Here is a 24,642-nt window from a genome sequence, read left to right on the forward strand (position 1 = left end):
TATATGTAATGTTATCATTAAATACAGTTATTATGGTAAGAGTATAAATTGTTGATAGACCAATTTATAGAATATTTACTTACCTTGTGGGTTGAGTTTCCGGTTTGACTCAAGATCCTTTCTATCTCTCACATTAGGGTTTATCTCCATCTATAAATACATGTGATGAGGAGCAGATCAAGACACACGAAATACACATGAAAATTCGTTTAGGGTTTGTTGAGGGATTTTAGAGAGAGCTCTTGAGATCAACTGGAAAACCCAAGCCTAGTTATTCAGATCCAAAGATCATAATGAAATCAGGTATGTAATCGTTTTTTAATGTCTAAGTTTTCTTTTAATCAGATTCGAGATTAAAGATCCAAAGTTTATGCTTCCACATTTATGTTGTTTTTGGTTATGAAAATTTCCAACAGTGCATTCCAAAAATCTTGATTAATCCATTTTTTGTATGCAATGAATCAATACACCTCTACATGGACTTTCTTAAGTCGATGGGTTTAAAGCCTAAAACCATTTTAAACCGTGACATGTGAATTATGGTGTAAAAGGTGACTATCATTTAATTCATCCTATATTAATTTCTTCTACCAAATTTACTTTCCATTGATCAATTTAATATTCAATTAAACATTATCAACTTTTAAGTGAATGGGAAACAAAAGAAAATTAAAAAAATTGTTTTCATAACAAAATCAATGAAACATTAGATACATTTTAACATAAGTTGTTAATTGTTACGTATCACTTAAAATGTGTAGGAAATCAGTCATTATTTTTTAACATGACACGATGTAAATTAGGTCAAAAATTGATAGTAAGGAAAGGAAACATTGAAGAAAATGAGGTGCATAGGTAATGATAAAGGATAAATATTCCCAACAACCACACACACAGGAGATTATATGTGGTCCTTATCCTACCAAAAGCTTTACATAGAATGTCTAGGCTCTATCACCTTGTTAACATCGCCTCTCTTTTTTGGGTAGGGGTTCAAGGTCAATAAGATGCTACTGCTCTGTTTATTACTAATAGTAATTGAAATGAAGCACCAAAAAACAATAAAAGGAATTACAAATTTAATAATGTGTAGTAAAGCAACTTCAAGAGAATTAGTTCTTTTTTTTAGATAGTGATAGTATGGTTAGGTGATAATTTGATTAGTAATGTAAATCGATAATAAGGTCAATTGATGACTTTATACAAGTGGGCCATTGTTAAATGCTTTGTCCACACCCTGTAAAAAAACAACTTCACAACACAACACGACAACGTACAGCAAATGTAGGATTTCTGAAGGAGTAATAAAACGGATCAAATCTTAGAGTTGAAGATTAGAGCATCATGTTCTCCTTCCATTAAAATATTCGAATCCAATCCCTAGAAAAATAGAAAATCATACTTCCCTTTTCTATCTTACTCTCAACTTTAACTATGATAAATTTTTGTTTATAATCGTACCTACTTACACAATTTTCCTCAAAAAGAAAAATGCTAACTAGAAAAATATACATCTTTTATTAAGTTAGTCTACATTACAAAAGAAACAACATTTCCTTCTTGTGTAAATAAATAAATCTTATATTGTATTTGGTACAAATAAACTAGCTTTTTTTAACTTGTTGCAATATTAAGTTTGGTAAAATCACTATAATATTTTGTAAATTGGCAATTTAAAAATTATTTGAAATAGCTTAGCAACAAGCTTATGGCGTTTTTTCCATAAATTTTCTAAATATATCATTATAAAAAATATTTAAATTATATATCTAAATGTGTTTGTCATTCTATATTTGTCATTTATGGGTTAGTTTTAATTGGTTATCAAATAAATTTTTCAGCTAAAAACTAACTTTTCCGTTAATCTATCAAACATACTCTTAATTTACTCTATCTGCCCACAACATTAGTTACCGCCAAAAAAATTATCGTCTAGGGCATATATTAAATATAAGATTAGTAGTTAAATAATTTTATGTTGTCACTTGTTGCACTTTTTGTAACTGATAGTGTTATTTTTCTAAATTGGAGATAATTTTATTGATGTTTAGCGTTTAACACAAAAGATTTGATAAGGGTGGATGGAATGGATGTGTTGTGGGGTAGACGGTGGGTGGTACCAGCGGTATCGTTTGGACAAAGACTTTGAACATTAAGTGGTATCGTATAAGTGTATGATGGTGGGTTACATAACCCGGTGCTGTCTCCCTCTCCTCTAAAGTCTATCTACTCTCTCAATCTTTAGATAGTTATACATCATAAATAAAGACTTGTACCAAAATAGTTTGTATGTTTTTAATTAGTTTGTGAATTAATTTTGTATGTTTTTAATATTTTTGTTAATTATTTGTATGAATAAAGACTTGTACCGAAAAACCGAACTGGAACTAGTTAATGGTATTTGATTCGGCTCTCAGTTTTTAGTTTACGACCTATTCAGTTTTCAATTTTTCGGTTCGTCCAGTTCGGGCCCGTTCCGGTTCCAAACAACTTTTTAGATAACATATTTTTTAAACCGAACCGAAACCGATTAGTGTTATTCGGTCTGATTTTCGGTTCTTAGTTTTTAGCGTATTTAGTTTTCGGTTTTTTCAGTTCCAGGTCGGTTTACATCCCTATATTATACATTATTTGTAACGCCTGGTTCCTGGTACGCAATTAACCTTCTTGTTCTTTTATTTTTGAAGGGCTACTCAACGAGTTGGTAGCCCTAACTCGTCGAGTAAAAGGCAGATTAGACGCGGGTTTTTAAGTGAGCTACTCGACGAGTCGATGCCCTGACTCGACGAGTAGGCCAGGCTGGATAAAACCCTAAACTTTGGGGTTTACACCCTATTTAAGCAACATAACAGGCCTCCACCCCAGCCTCCATCACCTCCACATCCCACTCTCGAAACCCTAAGCAACCATTGAGTGTTATTAAGCTTTTCTTGCCTTTTTGTGTGATTTGAAGTTAAAAGGAGGAAGGAAAGGCTAGAAGATCCAAGGAGCAGGCAGAAGATCTGGTGTTTGTGTTGCATTACAGAACTTTTGGAGGTATAAAGCTTGTACCTTGGCTTCTTTCCACTTAGATCTTCATTTAAGTTGTTTATTGTCATTTTGGGCCATTTCTAAGGCCATTTCCGATTTGAGAGCTTTTGGGGACGTAAGGACTTTAGATCTAGGCACTCTTGAGCTCCAAAAACTCAAAGTTGCCACCTTTATTCAGCCATGTCCCCAGTGGCGGATGCCTTTAGGGGCCAGGGGAGGCCATGCCCCCCCCTGCTTTTTTAACCTGTTAATATCTGTTTAAATGCTGAAATTGTTTATAAGTGATTCAAAAGAAAGTTTGTAGAAACCCGAAAGAGCAAGCCACCCTAAACATTAAAAAGAAAAACTAGAATTTTTCAGAATATCAATAATTTCTAATTTGTAGAAATACGTTGCTACCAAAAATAAAAGTTTAAATTATTAGATATTTAATTTAATAACAAGAAAAGAAACTAAACAATCTCAAAAATAAAACTAAAAACCTTAACCCTCAACCATCATACGTCGGCTCCGTTCTTCTCACTTCACATCCTTTCTCGTGGGGTTTCTCCGGTCTCAGCATCTTCATGAATCGTTTAACGATGTCCTGCTCTGGATCTCAGTGTCTCCGACTGCCTGAGCACCTACCGACTCCGGTTCACCTCCACACACAGGTTTTCCCTTTTGTCTTGATCTTGTTTTTTCTCTTGTTAAAGTGTTTTAGGGAATTAGGGGCATTGATTTTTATCCGTTCTTGTGAAACTCTTATAAAGAAGTGTACTACATTGTGGTCTCTTGAGCCTCTATATTAGATTTCTTTTCTATATTGCTTTGGACTTTTGTGTAGATGCCAGGCTATTTTTACTTTTTACCTAATGCAGTGTTTTCATTATTCGTTATATTTTTGTATTTTTACTTTGCCTTCATGTTTAGTTTTCTAACTATAAGTTTTAGGAGACATAAATAAATAATTATTATTAACATATGTTTGGGGAGGGAAAAATCACAAAAAATAAGTATGATTTTCAAAAAGAAAATGCGTTAGAAGAATTTAGATCAACCTAGATTTTCATAAACCTAGTTCATAACAGTTAGAAGCCAATTTATGTACAAAAAATATAGGGTTTTTGTATGTTACAACTTTAATTCAAATTAAGTTTATAATTTTGTTTTCAAGTTTTGGTTTTGGCCCCCCTAATACTAATGGCCGTGTTCCGCCCCTGCATGTCCCCATTCTATGCATTAGGTCTTCATTTTAGCTTGTTTTTGGTGTTTTAGCTCCATAACATCATGCATGCACGTAAAGTTAGCAACTTTACGTGTAATGCTAGCCTAAGGAGTCCAGATCTATAAGTTAGAAACACTGGAATGGATTAGAATCGACTGAATGGATATGTCACAAGGAGGACTCGACGAGTTGTTCTTGGACTCGGCGAGTCGGGTCGTGAACCCTAACTCCTTTTCTGGTTATGAGTGAAACCACTGAGTTTAGGAGATGACTCAGTGAGTTGGACAAGTTTAGGACTCAGAAGTTGAAGAACTCGACGAGTCCAAGGAGGGACTCGACGAGTTAGAGTCGATATGTCCCGATGTTATGACAAGAAGAACTCGACGAGTCTGAGAAGGGACTCGACGAGTTGACTTAGTTGACCACGGGTCTGAATTGTTCATGAACTCGCCGAGTTGGGAGAAGACTCAACGAGTTGGGGTTCACTGCGAGTTGACCTTGACTTTGACTTTGACCAGGACGTTGACTTGGACCAGGGGTAAAATTGTCATTTTACCCTATGAAGAGTATCAGTTTTTGATTAAGTGTTATTATGGATTTATAGCCAGAGAGTCGCCAGGACAGCAGACAGGGATTCCTCACTCGAGTTCAGCATTCAGTTTGAGAGGTGAGTTTTCCTTCAGTAGGAACGGGTCTACGGCACCAAGGTCGGCACGTATATGTAATATGTAGTAGCTTAGAGTGGGCGAGGCCCGATGCTTATATGTAGTAGCTAAGTGTGGGCGGGGCCTGAAGCTTATAGTAGTTTAGATTGGGCGGGGCCCGATTCTCTTAGTATTATTTGAGTATAGATATGTGATTGTTTGGTAGATGTACTTGTTGTCTGCGTGATACTTGTATGCTTGTTAGTAGCGAAGTGTGGGCGGGGCCCGAATCTCCTAGACAGCGGGGTATGGGTCGGGCCCGAATCTCCATGAGGGTGGGCGTGACCCGTATCTCCTAGTTGCATGATTTTTGTATGGATGTGGTAGTTTGGGGAACTCACTAAGCTTCGTGCTTACAGTTTTCAGTTTTGGTTTCAGATACTTCTTCTAGCAAGGGGAAGGGCTCGGGATGATCGCATGGCACACACCACAGCTTCAGCCTGGGATGTTTAGACTCTGATATTTTCATATGATATTGATACAGTATTTTGACACAATGTTTTGAGATACACGATTATGGTTTTCTTTATGATAATGGATGACGTATGGTTTTATTATAAATGATTTTAAAAAGAAATTTTTGGTTTATATTTTGGGATGTTTCAAGTTGGTATCAGAGCCTTGGTTTGAGGGATTCGGGCACGCTCTCGGGTGTGTCTGAACTCAAACTAAGGAATTGGTATGAAAGTTTTCAAAAGTAAATTAATTTTTATAAAAAGAACTTTGAGAAAACGAAAGGAATTTTGAAAAGAGAAAAGAACTTTGAAAAGGAGAAAAAGTGTGTGGTGCATGCAATCAGCCGAGCTCAAGTAAGTACTCCCAAATTACCCATACAAGTTTATGTTATGATATGATTATGAGAATTGCATGCTAGAATAGGACTAAGGATCTAGGAAGGATGCCTTATGTGCCTGTTATATGCGTTTCAATTTCATGAGAATTGCATGCTAGATTAGGACTAAGGATCTAGGAAGGATGCCTTATGTGTCTGTTATATGCATCACAGCTTTATGAACTGCATGCTAGTACAGATTAGTCAGGATGATAGCTTGAGTAGTATATGCGTGGTTATGTGTACTCAATGTCCGAATGTTGTTTGCTTTGTGCTTTTAGGAGTTCTAGTTGTCTTTCACTAACTAGTAAACGAATATGTTAAGTTACATATTGCAATGACTAAATAATTTCAGAAGGTTAGGTCTAACTCTATTTCGTAGCTCTTGTTTGATTCCAACCGTTGTAGGGTAGGATCTCTCATTCGAAGAATTATTTAGTCTGAGTAATATGTAATAGTATTCGCGAGCTAGTTAGGGGAAGAAAGCAGGGACTTCTTATGCAGCTGATGACAGAGAGTGGGATGGTGATTACCCTAGGGCAAGCCTAGGATGAGAGTAGCAGAGAGTAGTAGCAGTAGAAGGGAATTGGTGGAGTCAAGGCAGTTCTTGAGGAAAGTATGGATAAATGTGGAAGGTAGTATGGGCCCGTAATACTGAAAGCAGAGGATCCGTACTCGAATCAAGGAAGGCTGAGATAAGACCAGGGAACTTGTAGTGTATGTGATCCCTCGAGTTATGTTAGTATTCTGACGTTGTTATGATGTGTTTTTCAGAATGGTGGTTCTACGCACTAGGCCAGTTGGCACTTCAGGCAGCGGTGAGGGATCAGGCTCGGGCTCTGGAGCCGGCCAGACGGATGAGCAGACGATGGAGTTTATTTCGTCTGAGATCACATGCATCATTCTAGATCAGACTCTTGTGATCTTTGGATCGGTCAAGGAAGGTATTTTAGAGCTTCTAGATGAGAAGCTGAGCGCTTTCCGCATTGAGATAGCGGTCATGATGGGGTCGCGCACACTGACTTTCAGGGAGTTCAGGGCTTGTGGAGCTCTCGACTACCATCGGGCTCGGGACCCCATCGCTAGCAGCAGATGGTTGGCTGATGTTGCCAACGCATTCCGCACCAGCAGATGTCCCAAGGGGGACAAGGTTAGGCTTGCGTCCTGTCTTCTGAAGGACAGGGCACGTGACCGGTGGGAGGATGTTGTGAGAGCTATTGGTGATGATGCAGTGTTGGATGCGATGACCTGGAGTGATTTCACGACCAGGTTCAAGGTCGAGTTCGCACCTGTTATTAAGGTGCAGCAGCTTGCTAGGGAGTTCCAGGATCTCCGACAGACGACTGAGATCGTGACGGAGATTACCGCCAAGTTCAGGGAGAGGGCCCTTCTCGTTCCTCGGTACGTGGCAGACGAGGAGATGAAAAAGGCCTGATACCATGAGATGCTGAGGAGTGATATTAGACAGTTTGTAAGTCGGTCCAGCTGCAGGACGCTGGAGGATATGATAGCGAGGGATCGTGAGAGGGAGATTGATTTGGAGATGGAGAGGAAGAGGAAGCCAGAGGCAGTGTCTGGGAGGGTTCGGGAAAGAGGCCCAAGGTAGATTCCCGAGGGAAAGGCCAGCAGGGCCAAGGCCACTGTGGCAAGTGCGGCAGGGGGCATGAGGGACCGTGTAGGGTAGGTAGTTCAGGCTGCTTCAAGTGCGGTTGAACTGGGCATATGAGCAGGGATTGTACAGCTACTACCATCACCACGACAGCATCTGATCTGATTTGCTTTCATTGCAATCAGAGGGGACACAAGAAGTCCTAGTGTTCGAGTCTAGCATCAGCAGGACAGGTGGTGGCACCCGCTCCTACCACCTTGAGGATTACAGATGGTCGTCAAGGCCGGGCAGAGGCGCCTGCGGCGAAGAGCAGAGCCTTCCAGTTGACAGCAGAGGAGGCACGTGCAGCCCCTGATGTGGTTACGGGTATGTATCTTCTCCATTATCTCTTTATTATTTCTGATTATTACTCATGTTTGCATGTTTGTGTATAGGATCGTTCTTAGTGAACGGCATATCAACTATGATATTGTTTGACTCGGGGGCTACCTGATCTTTTGTGTCGCTCGCACTTAGCAAGCGATTTATTAGAGCTCTGGGGGAGCTAGATTGCCCACTTGATGTAGAGATAGCCGATGATAGGACCGTCAGGGTTGCGAGGGTTCATAGAGGATGTACGCTACGGTTATTCGATCAGCCATTTTCAGTGGAACTGGTTCCTATTCCCCTGCGTGGGAATAAGGTCATAGTGGGTATGGATTGGTTGAGCCTCAATGGGGCAGTGATAGACTGTGAGCAGCAGCCGGTTAGGATTCGCACTCCTAGTGGGGAGAAATAGTGATCCAGGGTGAGAGGCCACAGTGCGGACCGACTTTCTGTTCAGCAGCGAGAGCGATGCGTCACATTCAGCAGGGTTGCGCAGGATACGTCGCTTATGTTATGGATACCCGGGATAAGGATAAGGTAACGGTGGATGATGTACCGTTAGTGCGAGAGTACCCGGACGTATTCCCGAAGGATTTACCTGGGATACCTCCGGAGAGACAGGTTGAGTTTCGGATTGACCTGGTCCCTGGTGCGGCTCCGATAGCTAAGGCACCATATCGGTTGGCTCCTCCCGAGATGCAGGAGTTGTCTACGCAGCTGTAGGAGCTTCTAGACAAGGGATTCATCAAGCCGAGCAGTTCACCATGGGGAGCCCCGATCCTGTTTGTGAAGAAGAAGGACGGGTCACATCGTATGTGCATAGACTACCGGGAGCTGAACAAGGTAACAGTGAAGAACCGTTACCCGCTTCCTAGGATAGATGATTTGTTTGACCAAATTCAGGGAGCATCTTGGTTCTCCAAGATTGATCTACGGTCAGGATATCACCAGATGCGAGTCAGGGATAATGATGTGCAGAAAACAGCTTTTAGGACTCGCTATGGTCATTATGAGTTTGTGGTGATGCCGTTTGGGCTCACCAATGCCCCAGCCGCGTTCATGGACCTCATGAACCTCATGAGGAGCACCTGAGGGAGGTGTTGAAGACACTGAGGAGGGAGAGACTTTATGCGAAGTTCTCCAAGTGTGAGTTCTGGTTGCGCGAGGTGCAGTTCCTTGGGCATCTTGTCAACCAGAAGGGTATTCTGGTCGATCCGGCCAAGATAGAGGTCGTGATGCAGTGGGAGGTTCCGAGGTCTCCAACTGAGATTCGGAGTTTCCTGGGTCTGGCAGGGTATTACAGGAGATTTATCCAGGACTTCTCCAATATTGCAGTTCCTGTTGACCCGACTGACCAAGAAGTCGGTGGTTTTTCGCTGGGGACCTGAGCAGCAGGCAGCCTTTGAGATGCTCAGACAGCGATTGTGCGAGGTACCGATTCTCACTCTGCCAGAAGGTGTAGATGACTTTGTAGTCTACTGTGATTCTTCGATCACGGGCATGGGAGCAGTGCTGATGCAGCGAGGTCATGTGATAGCCTAAGCCTCGAGACAGTTGAAGTCTTACGAGGCTAACTATCCGACGCACGATTTAGAGCTGGGGCAGTGGTGTTTGCCCTCAAGATTTGGCGACATTACCTCTATGGGGTCCGTTGTACCATTTACACTGATCACAAGAGTTTGAGGTACCTCATGGATCAGCCGAATCTGAACATGAGACAGCGTCAGTGGTTAGATGAGGTGAAGGACTATGATTGTGAGATCCTTTACCACTCGGGCAAGGCCAATGTAGTGGCCGACGCCCTGAGCCGCAAGGTGGTAGCGGCCCCGATTCGAGACATCTGTCTGAGGATGACAGTGATTACTCCACTTTTGGAGCAGATTAGAGAGGCACAGATTGAGGGCCTGAAGGAGGAGCGTCAAAAGTGCGAAAGGATTGTGCGCCGAGTGGCCTCGTTTGATTATGACAGCCGAGGGTTGCTGACCCTGCATGGGAGGGTCTGGGTACCGTACTGGGGTGGGGTACGACAGGTATTGATGGATGAGGCCCACAAGTCCAGGTTCTCCATCCATCCGGGGGCGACGAAGATGTACAGAGATCTTCGACCCGATTACTGGTGGCCCTGCATGTAGCGGGATGTAGTTTGGTACGTAGAGAGATGCCTGACCTGCAGGAAGGTCAAGGCAGAGCACCAGAGGCCGCACGACAAGATGCAGCCGTTAGACATTCCCGTTTGGAAGTGGGAGGATATCACTATGGATTTCATCACTAAGCTTTCCAGGAGAGCATCTCGGCCGAGAAGTTAGTCGAGATTTATGTTCGAGAGGTAGTGGCACGTCATGGAGTGCCTGTCTCGGTGGTGTCAGACCGAGATGTTCGTTTTACTTCCAGATTTTAGAAGCAGTTTCATGAGGAGATGGGTACTCGTCTCCACTTTAGTACTGCTTTCCATCCCCAGACGGACGGGCAGAGTGAGAGGACGATTCAGACTCTTGAGGACATGCTACGTGCATGCGTGTTAGATTTTGGTGGCATTTGGGATACGTATCTTCCGTTAGCGGAATTTTCGTATAACAACAGTTACCATGCCAACATAGACCGGCCTCCCTTTGAGATGCTCTATGTGAGGAAGTGTAGGACCCCAATCTGTTGGGGTGAGGTCGTTCAGAGAGTTATGGGGAGTACGGAGGTGGTACTCATGACCACAGAGCGGATCCAACAGGTCCGAAGCAGGCTCCAGACTGCTCATAGTCGGAAAAATAGCTACGGCGACAGGCGGCGTTCAAACTTGGAGTTCCAGGTGGGCGATATGGTCCTCCTGAAGGTGTCACCCTGAAAGGGTGTCATTCGGTTCTGGAAGCGGGGCAAGTTGGGCCCCAGGTACATCGGCCCGTTTAGCGTTTTGGCCCGGGTAGGTCGGGTTGCTTACCGATTAGACCTTCCAGCAGAGCTCAGCCAGATCCACAACACTTTCCACGTTTCTCAGTTACGAAAATGCTTAGTGGATGATTCAACAGGGGTACCCTTTGAGGATATTCCGGTTGATGACAGCTTGAACTACATCAAGCGACCCGTAGCTATCCTTGACAGGAAGTCGCAGGATTTGAGGAACAAGAGAGTGGATTTGGTAAAGGTGCAATGGCAGCACCGCAAGGGTTTGGGGTGGACTTGGGAGCCCGAGGAGGAGATGAGAGAGCACTACCCAAGTTGTTCTCAGATCCAACAGACTTCGAGGACGAAGTCTAAGACAAGTGGGGGAGAATTGTAACGCCTGGTTCTTGGTACGCAATTAACCTTCATATTATTTTATTTTTGAAGGGCAACTCGATGAGTTGGTAGCCCTAACTCGTCGAGTAGAAGGCAGATTAGACGCGGGTTCTTAAGTGAGCTACTCGACGAGTCGATGCCCTGACTCGACGAGTAGGCCAGACTGGATGAAACCCTAATATTTGGGGTTTGCACCCTATTTAAGCAACATAACAGGCCTCCACCCCAGCCTTCATCACCTCCACATACCACTCTCAAAACCCTAAGCAGCCATTGAGTGTTATTAAGCTTTTCTTGCCTTTTTGTGTGATTTGAAGTTAGAAGGAGGAAGGAAAGGCTAGAAGATCCAAGGAGCAGGCAGAAGATCTGGTGTTTGTGTTGCATTATAGAACTTTTGGAGGTACAAAGCTTGTACCTTGGCTTCTTTCCACTTAGATCTTCATTTAAGTTGTTTATTGTCATTTTGGGCCATTTCTAAGGCCATTTCCGAGTTGAGAGCTTTTGGGGACGTAAGGACTTTAGATCTAGGCACTCTTGAGCTCCAAAAGCTCAAAGTTGCCACCTTTATTCAGTCATGTCCCCATTCTATGCATTAGGTCTTCATTTTAGCTTGGTTTTCGTGTTTTAGCTCTATAACATCATGCATGCATGTAAAGTTAGCAACTTTACGTGTAATGCTAGCCTAAGGAGTCCAGATCTATAAGTTGGAAACACTGGAATGGATTAGAATCGACTGAATGGATATGTCACAAGGAGGACTCGACGAGTTGTTCTTGGACTCGGCGAGTCGGGTCATGAACCCTAACTCCTTTTCTGGTTATGAGTGAAACCACTGAGTTTAGGAGATGACTCAGTGAGTTGGACAAGTTTAGGACTCGGAAGTTGAAGAACTCGACGAGTCCAAGGAGGCACTCGACGAGTTAGAGTCGATATGTCCCGATGTTATGACAGGAAGAACTCGACGAGTCTGAGAAGGGACTCGACGAGTTGACTTAGTTGACCACGGGTCTGAATTGTTCATGAAATCGCCGAGTGGGGAGAAGACTCGGCGAGTTGGGGTTCACTGCGAGTTGACCTTGACTTTGACTTTGACTAGGACGTTGGCTTGGACCAGGGGTAAAATGGTCATTTTACCATATGAAGAGTATCAATTTTTGATTAAGTGTTATTATAGATTTATAGTCGTAGAGTCGCCAGGACAGCAAAGAGGGATTCCTCACTCGAGTTCAACATTCAGTTTGAGAGGTGAGTTTTCCTTCAGTAGGAACGGGTCTACGGCACCAAGACCGACCCGTATAAGTAATATGTAGTAGCTTAGAGTGGGCGGGGCCCGATGCTTATATGTAGTGGCTAAGTGTGGGCGGGGCCCGAAGCATTAGTAGTTTAGATTGGGCGGGGCCCGATTCTCTTAGTATTATTTTAGTATAGATATGTGATTGTTTGGTAGATGTACTTGTTGTCTGCGTGATACTTGTATGCATGTTAGTAGCGGAGTGTGGGCGGGGCCCGAATCTCCTAGACAGTGGAGTGTGGGCGGGGCCCAAATCTCCTAGACAGCGGGGTATGGGCGGGGCCCGAATCTCCTAGACAGCGGAGTGTGGGCGGGGTCCGAATCTCCTAGACAGCGGAGTGTGGGCGGGGCCCGAATCTCCATGAGAGTGGGCGGGGCCCATATCTCATAGTTGCATGATTTTTGTATGGTATGTGGTAGTTTGGGGAACTCACTAAGCTTCGTGTTTATAGTTTTCAGTTTTGGTTTCAGGTACTTCTTCTAGCAAGGGGAAGGGTTCGAGATGATCGCATGAAACACACCACAGCTTCAGCCTGAGATGTTTAGACTCTGATATTTTCATATGATATTGATACAGTATTTTGACACAATGTTTTGAGATACACGATTATGGTTTTCTTTATGATAATGGATGGCGTATGGTTTTATTATAAATGATTTTAAAAAGAAATTTTTGGCCTATATTTTGGGATGTTTCATTATTTATAGAGTGTAAAATATAGTAAATGTTTCATCCTAATTCTATTTTATATTCGACAAATAAAGAAAATTAGAAATGAATAGTTACACTATAAATTAGAATGACCACCGAGTATGTTACTATTTTTTGTAAAAAGAAGAAATATGTTGCTATTTATGGTAAATAAATTTTCATATTATGCTTTTTTGATATCTGATCGTACCCTCCTAATTTTTGTTCACAGTAACTTATTTCATCGTTCTCATAGTTACAAGTTTTAGGTTACATATACTATTATATGTAAACTTTTTTAAGTATTTTGTTATTTTTGGAAAAGAACTAAAATTACATTGCTATTCTTTAGACAAATATCTTTACATAACCTACTCTTTTCAAGTTATGCGGGAAAGGTGTACATGAAAGTTATTGGTGCTAACTCGACTTGCTCTTCATATTCTCCACTTTGGTACTTTTGAGGTAGCGTTTTTAGGAGTCTTTGTGCCATCTAATTTTTTTTAAAACCATTCGTGTTATTTTACATTCACAAAACTAATCAAGTGTCATCTTGTATGGAAGTTACATACTAATTTTATCTTACGTCATCACACTATGACATTTCTGTAATGTCTGTTGACTGAAAAATGGAAGCTTCATCCCTATGGTTAGCACAAAAGGGCTACGTAACTCTTTTTTCAAAACTATACCTTGTTTATATTTTTAAGTATACAAGTCTATATAACATTGTAAAATTGATTTGAACACGAGTTCCTCTGAAATTTAAGTTCAAAAGCATCATAGTGTATATGTTGTTACCTCCGACCCACATTTTGTATGTTTTGTGTGTTTATGTCACAAGGAAACCAAAATTCGTGTTTTCTATCACAGACACATTTTTGAATACTTAGACCACTATTACATACAGACCCGTCCCAGAGGGTGAGCGATAGGGGCGACCATCCAGGGCCCATATTTTAAAGGGGCCCAAAAATTTTACAGACTTTATTAATATAATGTTAGACATGATCGATTTTGAAGATATTATTAGTGATTTTGCATCTCAAAAAGTTAGAAGAAGTATATTTCTTTAAATATATGAGTTTTTATAATCGAAAATGTTATATTTAGAAGTTAGTATAAGTAATTTTTTTTCAATTATTAAGTTAATATAAAAATAATTAATGAAATTTGTATATTTTAAGGACATTTTTTCCTCTTTTGTTATGGGCCAATTTGTGACGATTATTTATTAAAAGATATTTTAGACCGTTCTCAATCGTAATACAAAAATATCACCAGTTTTTGCAATTGGTGAATTGCATATTCTGAAATAGAAAAATAGAAAACCTTGATTGATGTGTCCGGGCAAAACTAGTTGTAGCAAGTAGTTGGTAATGTTTTGTTTAAACTAAACGTTAAACGATTGTAGTGCAAAACAAGTTTTTTTTTTTTTAAACGGAACGTTTTGTCAAACATTAGAAGATAAAATCTCTCAAACACTCTGTGTCAAACACACCTGGTGTAATTAAAAGAAACCTAAAAAAATTCCTACTTCAAATTTTTAAAAACATAAATCACCTGATATAAATTTAGAAAAAAACCATAGAAGCAAATCTTGATTTTTTTTTAGAATTTCCCGATTGGCCATTGGCATAATTAATTATCGGTTTTGTTATGGATGGAAAGATAATCAGTTGATTAAATACCAGTATCATAAAATATTTTAAGTATTTTGATATTTTAGTATGCACTAACTAATCTTTGATTTAATAAAGGTTGTGAGATTAAAGATGATAATTAAGTCCATGATAGACGTTGTAACGCACATGGGCCTCACATGGGTAGACGCATTTATTGAATAACAGGGCTGGAAGGTATACACGTCAGTCAATCATAATAGGGCATCATCCACTTCATATGTTTCAATAATGTATATGGGACTGCCTCCATAAAAGCATCCATATAGCTGGCCATTGCCTGAAACCCCAAGTTTGGTGCTGTTTTTGGTCCCCCAAATAATACTCCTTAAATTCCACATATCCTAATTTCGAATATTTCCTCAGTAACCTAAAATACCACCTCAATTATCATACCTTCGTTTTTAACACCCAAAACTATGGAGTATCGGGTTTTGAAGGATTCGAATTCGAACGTTACTCTGACATGGAGCAATACTATATTCTAGTATATAGTATAGCTATGGCTACCTACCTTGTTGTCTACTTAAAGTACATTTTTTTAATCGATTTAGTTGGAATTATAATTTATTTTTAACTTTTTTTTTATGGCGATAAAGAAAAAGGCTTCTTACCTTACCCTAACATTTATTGTTCTTCCACCTACGCCAGCTATGTACCTTATGCCATGACTACAAAGCACAACACATAATGCAACATCAACAGACATCAACAAAAACAACAGAAACATAGGCATTGAGTAATTTTACCTAAAGAAAGATGTTCAAGTCGGGAAGATGGAAGGCCCAAAACAGCAAGATCAAAGTTATGTTTCAGTTGCAATTTCAAGCAACACAGGTAATATATATACATATATGTTTTTAGTTTTTAGTTTTTAGTTTTTAGTGTTTACTGTAATGTGATTATGGTTTTGAGTTTTGAAAGTTTACCTTTGATTGTAGGTGCCAAAGGTGAAAGGAAAAGGGTTGATGATATCTTTGATTCCGGGGGATATTGGGAAGCCTACAGCGAAACTAGAGAAAGCTCCGGTTGTTGAAGGGACTTGTACATGGGAAGATCCTATTTATGAGATGGTTAAATTGGTTAAACATCAAAAAACCGAAACATATAAAGAGAAAATTTATTTCTTCAATGTCCAAACGGTGGGTAAATAGTAACTACTATAAAAAAAATTTAAAATTCCCATCATTTGATTTTCTGTCGTAATGTGTTTTTGGGTTATTACATACAGGGATCTTCGAAATCAGGTTTTATTGGAGAGGTTGGGGTTGATTTTGCTAATTTTGCAGAGGCAACTGAACCTTTTCAACTTTCTCTCCCCTTAACAGCTTCAGACTCTGGCGCAATTTTACATGTAAGTTTTTTTTTTTTTTTTTATATAACATATAAAGGTTGTTGATATTTTATTTACTAATACTTGTGAAATGGTGAAATGGGACAGGTGTTCATCCAAAAGATGCAACGAACAGATGAACAGAGGTAATTAATTAATAATCAATTTTAAATTTCTTTAACATGAATCAATGTAATAATATTCATTGATTTTTGGGGGTAGTTTCAGGGAGTCTGAAGAGAATGAGTCACTGAGGTCTGAATCACTCAGATTGAAGAATCAATTAAGTGATAGCAGTGAAAACGGGAATATCCTTGATTTTGCTGAAGTAAGATTAATTACATTATATAATAAATATATGTTAGTTACTAAAGACAACAAATTCTGGATTTTTAATCAGGATACAACTGTTTCAAGGAACTCAAAACCTGTGAATAAGAAGGTTGAAAAGCATCAAAAGCAAAGATCAAGCACAGATTGGTCAATGGGTTCACTTTCAGATAGAAGTATGGCTGATTTAATAAACAGCCCAGAGCACAACAACAACAACAATCAAATTCAAAACAATGAGGATCAGAGACTTTATGCTGAAGCATCAAGAAATGCAGTTGAAGTTTTGAAAAGTAATGTTTCAAGGTTGGAAAGGCAAGTGGAAATGTCAGATTTGGAGTTGGAGTCTCTTCGTAAGCAAATACATAAAGAGAATAAACGAGGACAAGATCTGTTGAAGAAAGTAACTGAACTTCAGGAGGAGAAAGAAGCACTTGAAGAGGAAAAGAAAAAAGATATTGCTACAATGAAGGAGTTGTATGGTGAACTAGAGGTTGAAAAGAGGGAGAAAGAGGAGTTGAAGGTCCATGTTGACGATATTACCCTCGATTACAAGTTTTTATTACAAGAGAACGAAGATATGTCTTTGAAATTAGAGAATGTGGAGAATGAATACTCGAAGTCGTTAACCATGGTTAAACAGTATGAAATCCAAGTGAAGAGATTAGAGGAAAAGGTTATGAATCAAGCTTTGGAAATTTCTCAATCTTTTGATACGATTAGTGAATATGAAACGCATATTAAGGGATTAGAGAAAGAATTGGAGAAACAAGGGCGTGATTTTGAAGATGATGTGGAAGATTTGATGAAATCCAAATTAGAAGCCGATGAGGATTTGAGAAATGCAAGGTTAGAAAATCAAAGTTTGAAACAACAGATGAGAGAAATGCAAGAAGCAGTTGAGAACTCAAACGTAGAGCTCTTGTTGATGAAAAGTACACACAAGAAAGAAGTAGAGAAGCTTTGTGATGAAATGAATATGCAAGAAGAACAAATTAAGGAAATGTCATTAGAGCTTGAGAAAGTTGGAGAAAGAGAAGAAATGGTGACAGAATTTGGTTCATTAAAGATGGAAACAGAAAAACTACAGAAGGAATCGACAAATTGGACAAGTTTGATGAGTGAAAAGAATGTTATGATTAGAACTTTGCAATCAGAACTTAAAATGCTAAGAGGTGATTACAATGAGTTGCAAGAAAGATTATTGGGAATTGAGTCAGAGAAAGTCAACCTAAGGAAAGAGGTTTCTAAATTAGAGCATAACTTAAGGAAGAAGGAAGATCAGCCAAAATATCTGAAACTATTCCAGGTAAATATTGCAAATTAAATTCGTAAACATTTTTTCTATCTTTTTTATTTTAATAATTACATACGTAATAATTTTATCTTTTATTTATAACAATGCTCAATATGGACTCTAGATTTTATCTTTAGATAAGCAGGTTTTCTAAAACATTTCACATACATGAAGATAAATTAGTTAAACTGAATAAAAAAAACTATTGAAGAGGTCAATGATTATGGATGTTCAAGAATAAATTACAAAAATGGTCCTTGTGCTTTCTGATTTTTACCATGTTCAATCCACAATTGAAACATTGTCCAGTTTTGGTCCTTATTTCAAGGTTTGGTCCTTGGGACTTCACATTTTGGTCCTTATTACAAGATTCCAAGGACCAAAATCGATATGAAACCTTGTAATAAGGACCAAAAGCGAAGAAGATTTCATTTTTGGACTACATGGTAGAAAATCAGAAAGCTCGGGGACCATTTTTGTAATTTACTCAAAAATCTACTTGAATAGCACAATAAAAGGTCAATAACTCAAAAATCAGAAAGCTCAGGGGGGCATTTTTGTAATTTACTAAACAATCTGCTTGAATAGCACAATAGAAGGTCAATAACTCACAGATGACTAATTTTTGCAGGAAAGTAAAGTAGATTGTGATGTGAGCACTAGCAAGCAAGATGAGCAGAAGGTGAACAAATTATTAAGTGAAATATCATCATTGGATGAAAAGAACAAACATATGGAAAGTGAGCTGAAAGAGATGCAAGAAAAATATACAGAAATAAGTCTTAGATTTGCTGAGGTGGAAGGTGAAAGACAACAACTGGTAATGACTTTGAGAAATATTCGAAATGGTAAGAAGAAATAGCACTACAGTAGATAATAATAACTGTAACATACTGTGGGGTTTTACTTTTACCTCAACATTACAATCTTCTGTTCAGAGTTTGATCAGTCTTATCACTCCAAATTAGCTTGCTTTGGCCCTTGCTTCCATCTGTAGCAAAAGTTAGCTTCTGTAACAAAGTAAAAGAATTTCATGTAAGATTTATACACATTAGAAGCATGAATATTAGAATATTAGAATATTAGAATATTAGAAGTATGAATAAAAATAACAAACCCTTTTTGCTCTCTTGTCAATTGCTGTCCATGTTTGTGGCAATGAAGGTGATGATGACTTTACAGGTTTTGATGAATTTGATAATTGAATTGTCCCCTTTTGTTTGTGTTCCATGTTTTGCATGTTGCTGTTCCTTTTGTACCTATAAAAGTCAAGTATAGATGGACTTTTTCTCTTTCTAAACTTTGATGAATTCCCTGAGTTTCCAAAACAAGGAGCAGATGAAATTAATGGAAGAGATTGCTGACGCATCCTGCTCTTTTCCTTAATTCTGTTTAAAAAATCCATAGTCCATGGTGACCCTTTCTGTGGTTGACCTGATGAAATAGCTTTTGATAATGGTGTCTCACCATTATTACATTCTCCCTTCTCTTTACAAAAATTCATTGGAGAATTCACTATTGAGGACACTTCTAAAGTTGTCACATTCTCCATTAAATCTGTTTGTGAATTCAGTGTAATCTCAGCAGCTGTAGGAAAACTAGGAAGACTCCACCAATCATTTTTTCTAGTTCCATAATTGTCTGGAGCACTTCTTGTTGGAAAAGATTCAGTGTGCCCAAAGGTGAAGTCCTCACCTGCCATGTCATCATCACTAATGTCAATAACTTGACCTTTATACCCTTCTTGCAGACCTTTAGATCTTTGTTTTTCACCAAAATACATCTCATCAAAGTCCATGTTGGTTTTTGGAGTATCCCATGTAACATCATTAAACGAGTAATCCATGTTCATGTTCATGGGCATGTCAATGTACTTTCTTTTTTTAGACTCATGGTCAATTTTAGGACAACAATTTCCAGAATCATGTCCAGAAGAAACTGAAGAACAGCAATCTGTCATTCCTGATTTAGAATCTTCTCTTTCTCCATATTTACACAAAGCAGTGAACAATATGATGCTTGATTCAGGAACAAGGTACTTTTTTACAGCACAAACCCTTTGCTGATGTGGCATTTCAAGAAACTGAATGAGTGATCCGACTGATGAGAGTATTGCATGAGCTGAGAGGGGATTAACCGAAGGGAATCTGGATAGAAATGATTCAGCTAATGTTTCTGATTCAGGCATTTTGGGATATAGACCTTTAGTTGACTTTGCAGCATGTGAAATACAGTTGACTATTATCTCATCAGTTGTATCACATGAATACGAACAAAAGAGTTGTAAGTCAATTCCTAGACTTGCTGCAGCTGCATATAATTCATCTGATGATTCCATTATACCACCAAGGAAACCAACTTCTCCTTCAAATATCTGTAAAAAAAATTATTTTTCAAAAATGTCAATTTAAATGAATAAATGAATGTGATTTTGAGTTTGAGTTTGAATTTGATATGATACTTACTAGAATGCAGCCACTGAAAGCGAAACTAATTGATGTTAAAACATTTGCTGCAATATTTTCAACACATGAAGAGCATTCACTATCTGAAGAAGATGTCTTTGTTCTAATGTTTTTGATGTCATACAACACTAAACAAACTGCAGCACTAATTATAACATCAACTGGTAGATTTAAATCCCTTTCAACAACTTGTACTCCTTCTTTCTCCATTGCAAGGATTTTTTGGTATGTGGATCTTCTTGAAATTATCATTTCTGTATCAACATTTTGGGTGTTCACAATTATGATGGCATCAGGTAACGAACTCGTGTTTGTGTTGATTTTCTTTGATTCCATTGCTGAGGGCAATTCCGGTATTTTGGTGGTATCATGTGTCTTGAGTAGACTCTTAGATGAAACCACAGGAAGGGTATAATCCATTTCAAGTTTCTTATCTGTTGCTTTCTGCTTTTTGACAAAAGTATCCTCTAAGGAGTTTAAGAAGAAGTCTAGATCATTAAACTCTGACATTGATTCAACAAACTGAGGATCCTTGTTCACCTTATTGTCAACTAAAGCTTCTCCAATTTCCATCTTCTTGCTTGTATCATTTAACTTACTTGAAGCAATTCCATTATGAGGAACAGAATCCATCAAATTTCCACTCATTTGTATTTTCAATACCTCAATGTTCTCTTTACATTTTTGCTCATCTGAACATTCATCAAATAAAACAAACTCCAAAATCGAGATCTGAATGTCACATGATTTCATGTTTGCATCGACACTGTAAGTGTCTATATCCTCAAACATTTTCAAAGAAGTGGATATATTATGACTGGAATTGGAAATATCTTCCTCTAATAAATGCCAATCCAAATATATATCATCTGAAGTAGAGGAAGGTTGCAGCTTCAACTTCAGAAATACTTCCTCAACGATTTCTTGTACTGAAAGTATCTTTTCATGATCAGAAAAAATAGGAACAGGTAGGGATTTGAAAGAATCATCTCTCAGAGTAAGTTCATGTTTGACAATTAAGCCATTGAAAGTGATCAAGGTTGTGTCCCCAAACATCTGTTCACAATGTTCTTTTTCATTTATAACTTCAGTGTTAGAAAACACTTGAGAAAAATGGGAAGTATTTGTATCAAAGAATTTGAGTGGCTCAAATACAAGTGGGGTCAATGTCAAAGAGGAATATCCATGGTTAATGGCATTTATGATGTACTCTGGATCAAACTTCACACATGATACCTCAAATTGATGACATGGAACTGGAGGGTGGTTTAAAAGATGTTCCAATATGTTGAATTCTGTAGAAAGAAAATGCTCATTGTCATCAAATGCCAATTCATCTTTTTGGATCCATTGTTGGGGTTCATTGCTTTCAAATATGATATGTTTGTCTTCAGATATATTGCTGTTAATTCCCAGACTTGTCTCGTCTATTTCCAAAAGAGGAAATGTTCTAAGAGTGGAAGATATTTGGCCCTGAATCAAACTGCCATTATCAAAGATATCAGACCTATGATCTTCCTGGAACTCTAGATGATAATCTTCAATATGGAAGATTGATTTCTGTATATACAGAAGTTTTTGCACCTCATGTGAAAAATCAAGCAGATCCTGTAAAAAAAAATGAATTTCCTTAAGAAAGTGGCTTTAAAGTTTCAACACGAAGAATATTATAGTAAATTTTGTACCAGATTAACTTCTTCATCTGCAATTTCAAAGAAAAATTGCATCTTCTCCTCATGCAAAATACAAGAATCTTTCTGCAGGTGACAGAGTACAGACTTAAGCTGAGAATAAGATATATAGTTACATGTACATGACTAGTTACATCCTTAAGTGGTTGGAACACAAGTTAACTGTGATATGAGAAAGTTGCTTACCAAAGATAATTGAAGTTCTGGAGTTTCAAATTCAACTAATTTAGAGATGTTGTTAGAAGCACCATCTAAACAGCCATCAATTTTCTCCTGCAGAAGCATATACAATGAGTGAAAAGGGTAGCCCAAATAAAATTATGTGAAATGAATGATAAGATACTAAAATCTTTCAAAACTATTGGGAATTTTGGTGTCTCATGCTTTTCCAGCATGAATATCACTGATTCATGTAGTTATTCCCATCACATAAAACTCAAAAAGAAATGTAAACTAAAGAAGTACAACAACTGAAAGTATTCACTGCAAAACTTAACAATCATGAAGAACAAGATGTCCATGTCTGAAACTGAATCCAAATGTGTTGTATTCCGATTCCAGTGTATGTAACCTATGCTCCATGGCATATCATAAAACCAAATGATATTTCTCATATTTCTCTTCCTATAATTAGTTTAGAAACTTTAAAATAAGAGACTCGTAGTTGTGATAGTATCAGATAATACATTTTAAACCTATTTGGTAATTTCAACATCCAGTGTTAGCTGTGAATTGTAATAGTATCAGCTAATAAAAATTATAACACAAAGATATTGAACGCCACTAGCCCTATGATTGGAAAACGTTAAAGTTTTTCACATCAGAATTCACGTTAATACTATTTAATTAGGAATTCCTAAATTCAAATAGTAGACTTGCAAAACGGAATCCTGCATGCAGTTATACCATAATCCATAGAAAATGACCTTGGTAATAACTAATTTAAAGTCAAAATCTGAATTCCTTCTTGCAGTTATACCAGATATCACAGCAAACGACCTTCGTAATAATTAATTTGAAATCAACATCACGAGTAGGTGTATTCCAGAATCCACAAAACAATTTCAGTCTGAATAACAAATGTTCCATTAATAGATGCAAGTTAACTTCAGCAAAAGCTAATATGGTGCTCATAGACGTATTGCGAACAACGAACATATAATGGATGACCGAACAGAGTGACTTAAAGCTACCCGGTCGTTACCTCTGATGTTACAGTCCTCGCAAGTTGCTGATCGATATCGGAATTGATGTATTGAGGAAGAACGTCGGAGAAGAATTTACTGAGAGATTCATTGACGGAAAATCTCTCGATTTCAGGAAAGATGTTAAGAGAGGTGACTTGATCGAAACAGCAGAGGTTGTCAAAGTTGAAAAGTTCGGGTGAAGGGAGCTGAGGAGGTGGAAATCGGAGGAAATCTAGGGTTTGTAAGGATTGAGAAGTGGCGGAGGAGTTGAAAAAGTCGGTAAGAAAGCGAGTTCTCATGCCGGAGAGTGAATCAGTTTGCGACTCAGAGATGTTTGCTTTGACAGGATGGAATAGAGGGTGGTTACACAGAGGTCGGTTTCTTAAGCATTAACGTAATGTTTTCGTACCAATTTGGCGCCCATATGTGCAAAGGAACGGAGTAAGGAATTCTGATGCACACGAATTTAATTTAAAATTGTTTTTTTTTTTTGTATAATAATAATATTTTATTTTTATTTAGGAATATTGTCAACAAGATCTTTAAATTTGCAACATTTTAAAGATTTATTTTGTTTTTTTTTTCTTAAATTACCATATAATTTCCTAGGGAGGTAAATGAAATAAACATTCGTCAAACCGTTCGTGAGTTCTTTTATGTTCGTTTAATAAACGAACGAACATGAACATAAATTCTGGTTTGTTTAGTTAAACGAACGAACATGAACAATGATCTCGCTCGTTCATTTATGTTCGTGAACGTTCTTTTATATTGTTCATTTACTTTCGTTTATGTTCTTTCATTTAAGTTTATTTATATTCATATATGTTCGATTGTTTTTTATTACATTACTATATCATATATTTGTTTATGTTCATATATATATATATATATATATATATATATATATATATATATATATATATATATATACAATTGTGTTTTTTATCTATGTTCGTTTATGTTCATTTAACATGTTCACAAATATAAACGAACGAACATGAACAATGTAATTTGTTAAACGAACGAACATGAACAAGAAAACTCGTTCGTTTATCTGTTAATGTTCGTTTATTTGTTCGGCTAACTTAACGAACGTACATGAACAAGCCATTGTTTGTGTTCGTTCAGTTCGTTTGTAGCCCTAAGTTTTCATTCGACTCCTTTAATTACCGATTTTTAGCTTTCCTTAAAGTGAAATTCGAAAAAAAAAAAAAAAAAAAAACCTCTTTGATTTTGTATTTTTTTTTACGATTTTACCATATGTACGGTTTCTTTATTTTAATTTTTACCTCGTTATTTTTATAGAACTACTTAATTTCATTTTTTGATCTTTTTTCGGTTCAGACCGGTTATACATATATATCTTTTAACTTATAATTGTCTAGTTTAAGAGCAAAAGAGAATAGGGTTCTGACATTCTAAACACCATGCGCAAAGGGAGGAAAGCATATGTAGGGTTCAACATTTTGACACACAATCAAGAAAATAGAGGGAAATCAGTTGTAGGATTCGACATCTTCTCACCTTGGTAGGGCTCAACAGTCCAACCCAACTACTTTGACATCTCTCAACAAAAGGTATTATATATTTTTTGTATTATATATTTTTTGTTTTACATTCTCAGTAAAAGAAGGTTAAAATTGTTAGAATATTCCAT

General features: G+C 38.0%; 2 protein-coding genes across 4 annotated transcripts; one reads left to right on the plus strand and one right to left on the minus strand.

The window, feature by feature from the left end:
* Positions 1-14,951: 14,951 nt before the first annotated feature.
* Positions 14,952-18,776, plus strand: LOC145136484 (uncharacterized). 3 transcript variants are annotated; one of them, XM_079070618.1, is made up of 8 exons: positions 14,952-15,210; positions 15,331-15,516; positions 15,621-15,821; positions 15,911-16,033; positions 16,121-16,158; positions 16,235-16,340; positions 16,413-17,651; positions 18,271-18,776. In XM_079070618.1, exons 2-8 carry the CDS (start codon positions 15,439-15,441, stop codon positions 18,499-18,501), a joined length of 2,016 nt encoding a protein of 671 aa, XP_078926744.1. In that variant the 5' UTR covers positions 14,952-15,210; positions 15,331-15,438; the 3' UTR covers positions 18,502-18,776. The 3 variants fall into 3 exon arrangements, with proteins under 3 accessions (XP_078926744.1, XP_078926746.1, XP_078926745.1); XM_079070620.1 differs by having other exon boundaries at positions 16,241-16,340; XM_079070619.1 differs by lacking the exon at positions 14,952-15,210 and having other exon boundaries at positions 15,257-15,516.
* SHOC1 (shortage in chiasmata 1) lies at positions 18,552-23,387 on the minus strand. Its single transcript, XM_079070621.1, has 6 exons — positions 23,000-23,387; positions 21,982-22,068; positions 21,790-21,861; positions 20,105-21,712; positions 18,757-20,013; positions 18,552-18,649 (listed from the first exon to the last, which is right to left on the minus strand). Exons 1-6 carry the CDS (start codon positions 23,279-23,281, stop codon positions 18,560-18,562), a joined length of 3,396 nt encoding a protein of 1,131 aa, XP_078926747.1. The 5' UTR covers positions 23,282-23,387; the 3' UTR covers positions 18,552-18,559.
* Between the last annotated feature and the right edge of the window lie 1,255 nt (positions 23,388-24,642).

This window comes from Lactuca virosa, chromosome 9 (genome assembly GCF_052849685.1).
Source record: "Lactuca virosa cultivar CGN04683 chromosome 9, Lactuca_virosa_CGN04683_v6, whole genome shotgun sequence".
In the NCBI taxonomy this organism is placed as follows: domain Eukaryota; kingdom Viridiplantae; phylum Streptophyta; class Magnoliopsida; order Asterales; family Asteraceae; genus Lactuca; species Lactuca virosa.

Bases quoted from the DNA above. Each gene is read 5' to 3' on its own strand.
- LOC145136484 (XM_079070618.1), top strand. From the start codon at position 15,439: ATGTTCAAGTCGGGAAGATGGAAGGCCCAAAACAGCAAGATCAAAGTT. The intron at 16,341-16,412 runs GTAAGATTAATT...ATTTTTAATCAG, and splicing joins ATATCCTTGATTTTGCTGAA to GATACAACTGTTTCAAGGAA. The intron at 17,652-18,270 runs GTAAATATTGCA...TAATTTTTGCAG, and splicing joins AATATCTGAAACTATTCCAG to GAAAGTAAAGTAGATTGTGA.
- SHOC1 (XM_079070621.1), bottom strand. From the start codon at position 23,281: ATGAGAACTCGCTTTCTTACCGACTTTTTCAACTCCTCCGCCACTTCT. The intron at 20,014-20,104 runs GTAAGTATCATA...TTTTTTTTACAG, and splicing joins CTTTCAGTGGCTGCATTCTA to ATATTTGAAGGAGAAGTTGG. The intron at 18,650-18,756 runs GTTTGTTATTTT...ACTTTGTTACAG, and splicing joins TTGACAAGAGAGCAAAAAGG to AAGCTAACTTTTGCTACAGA.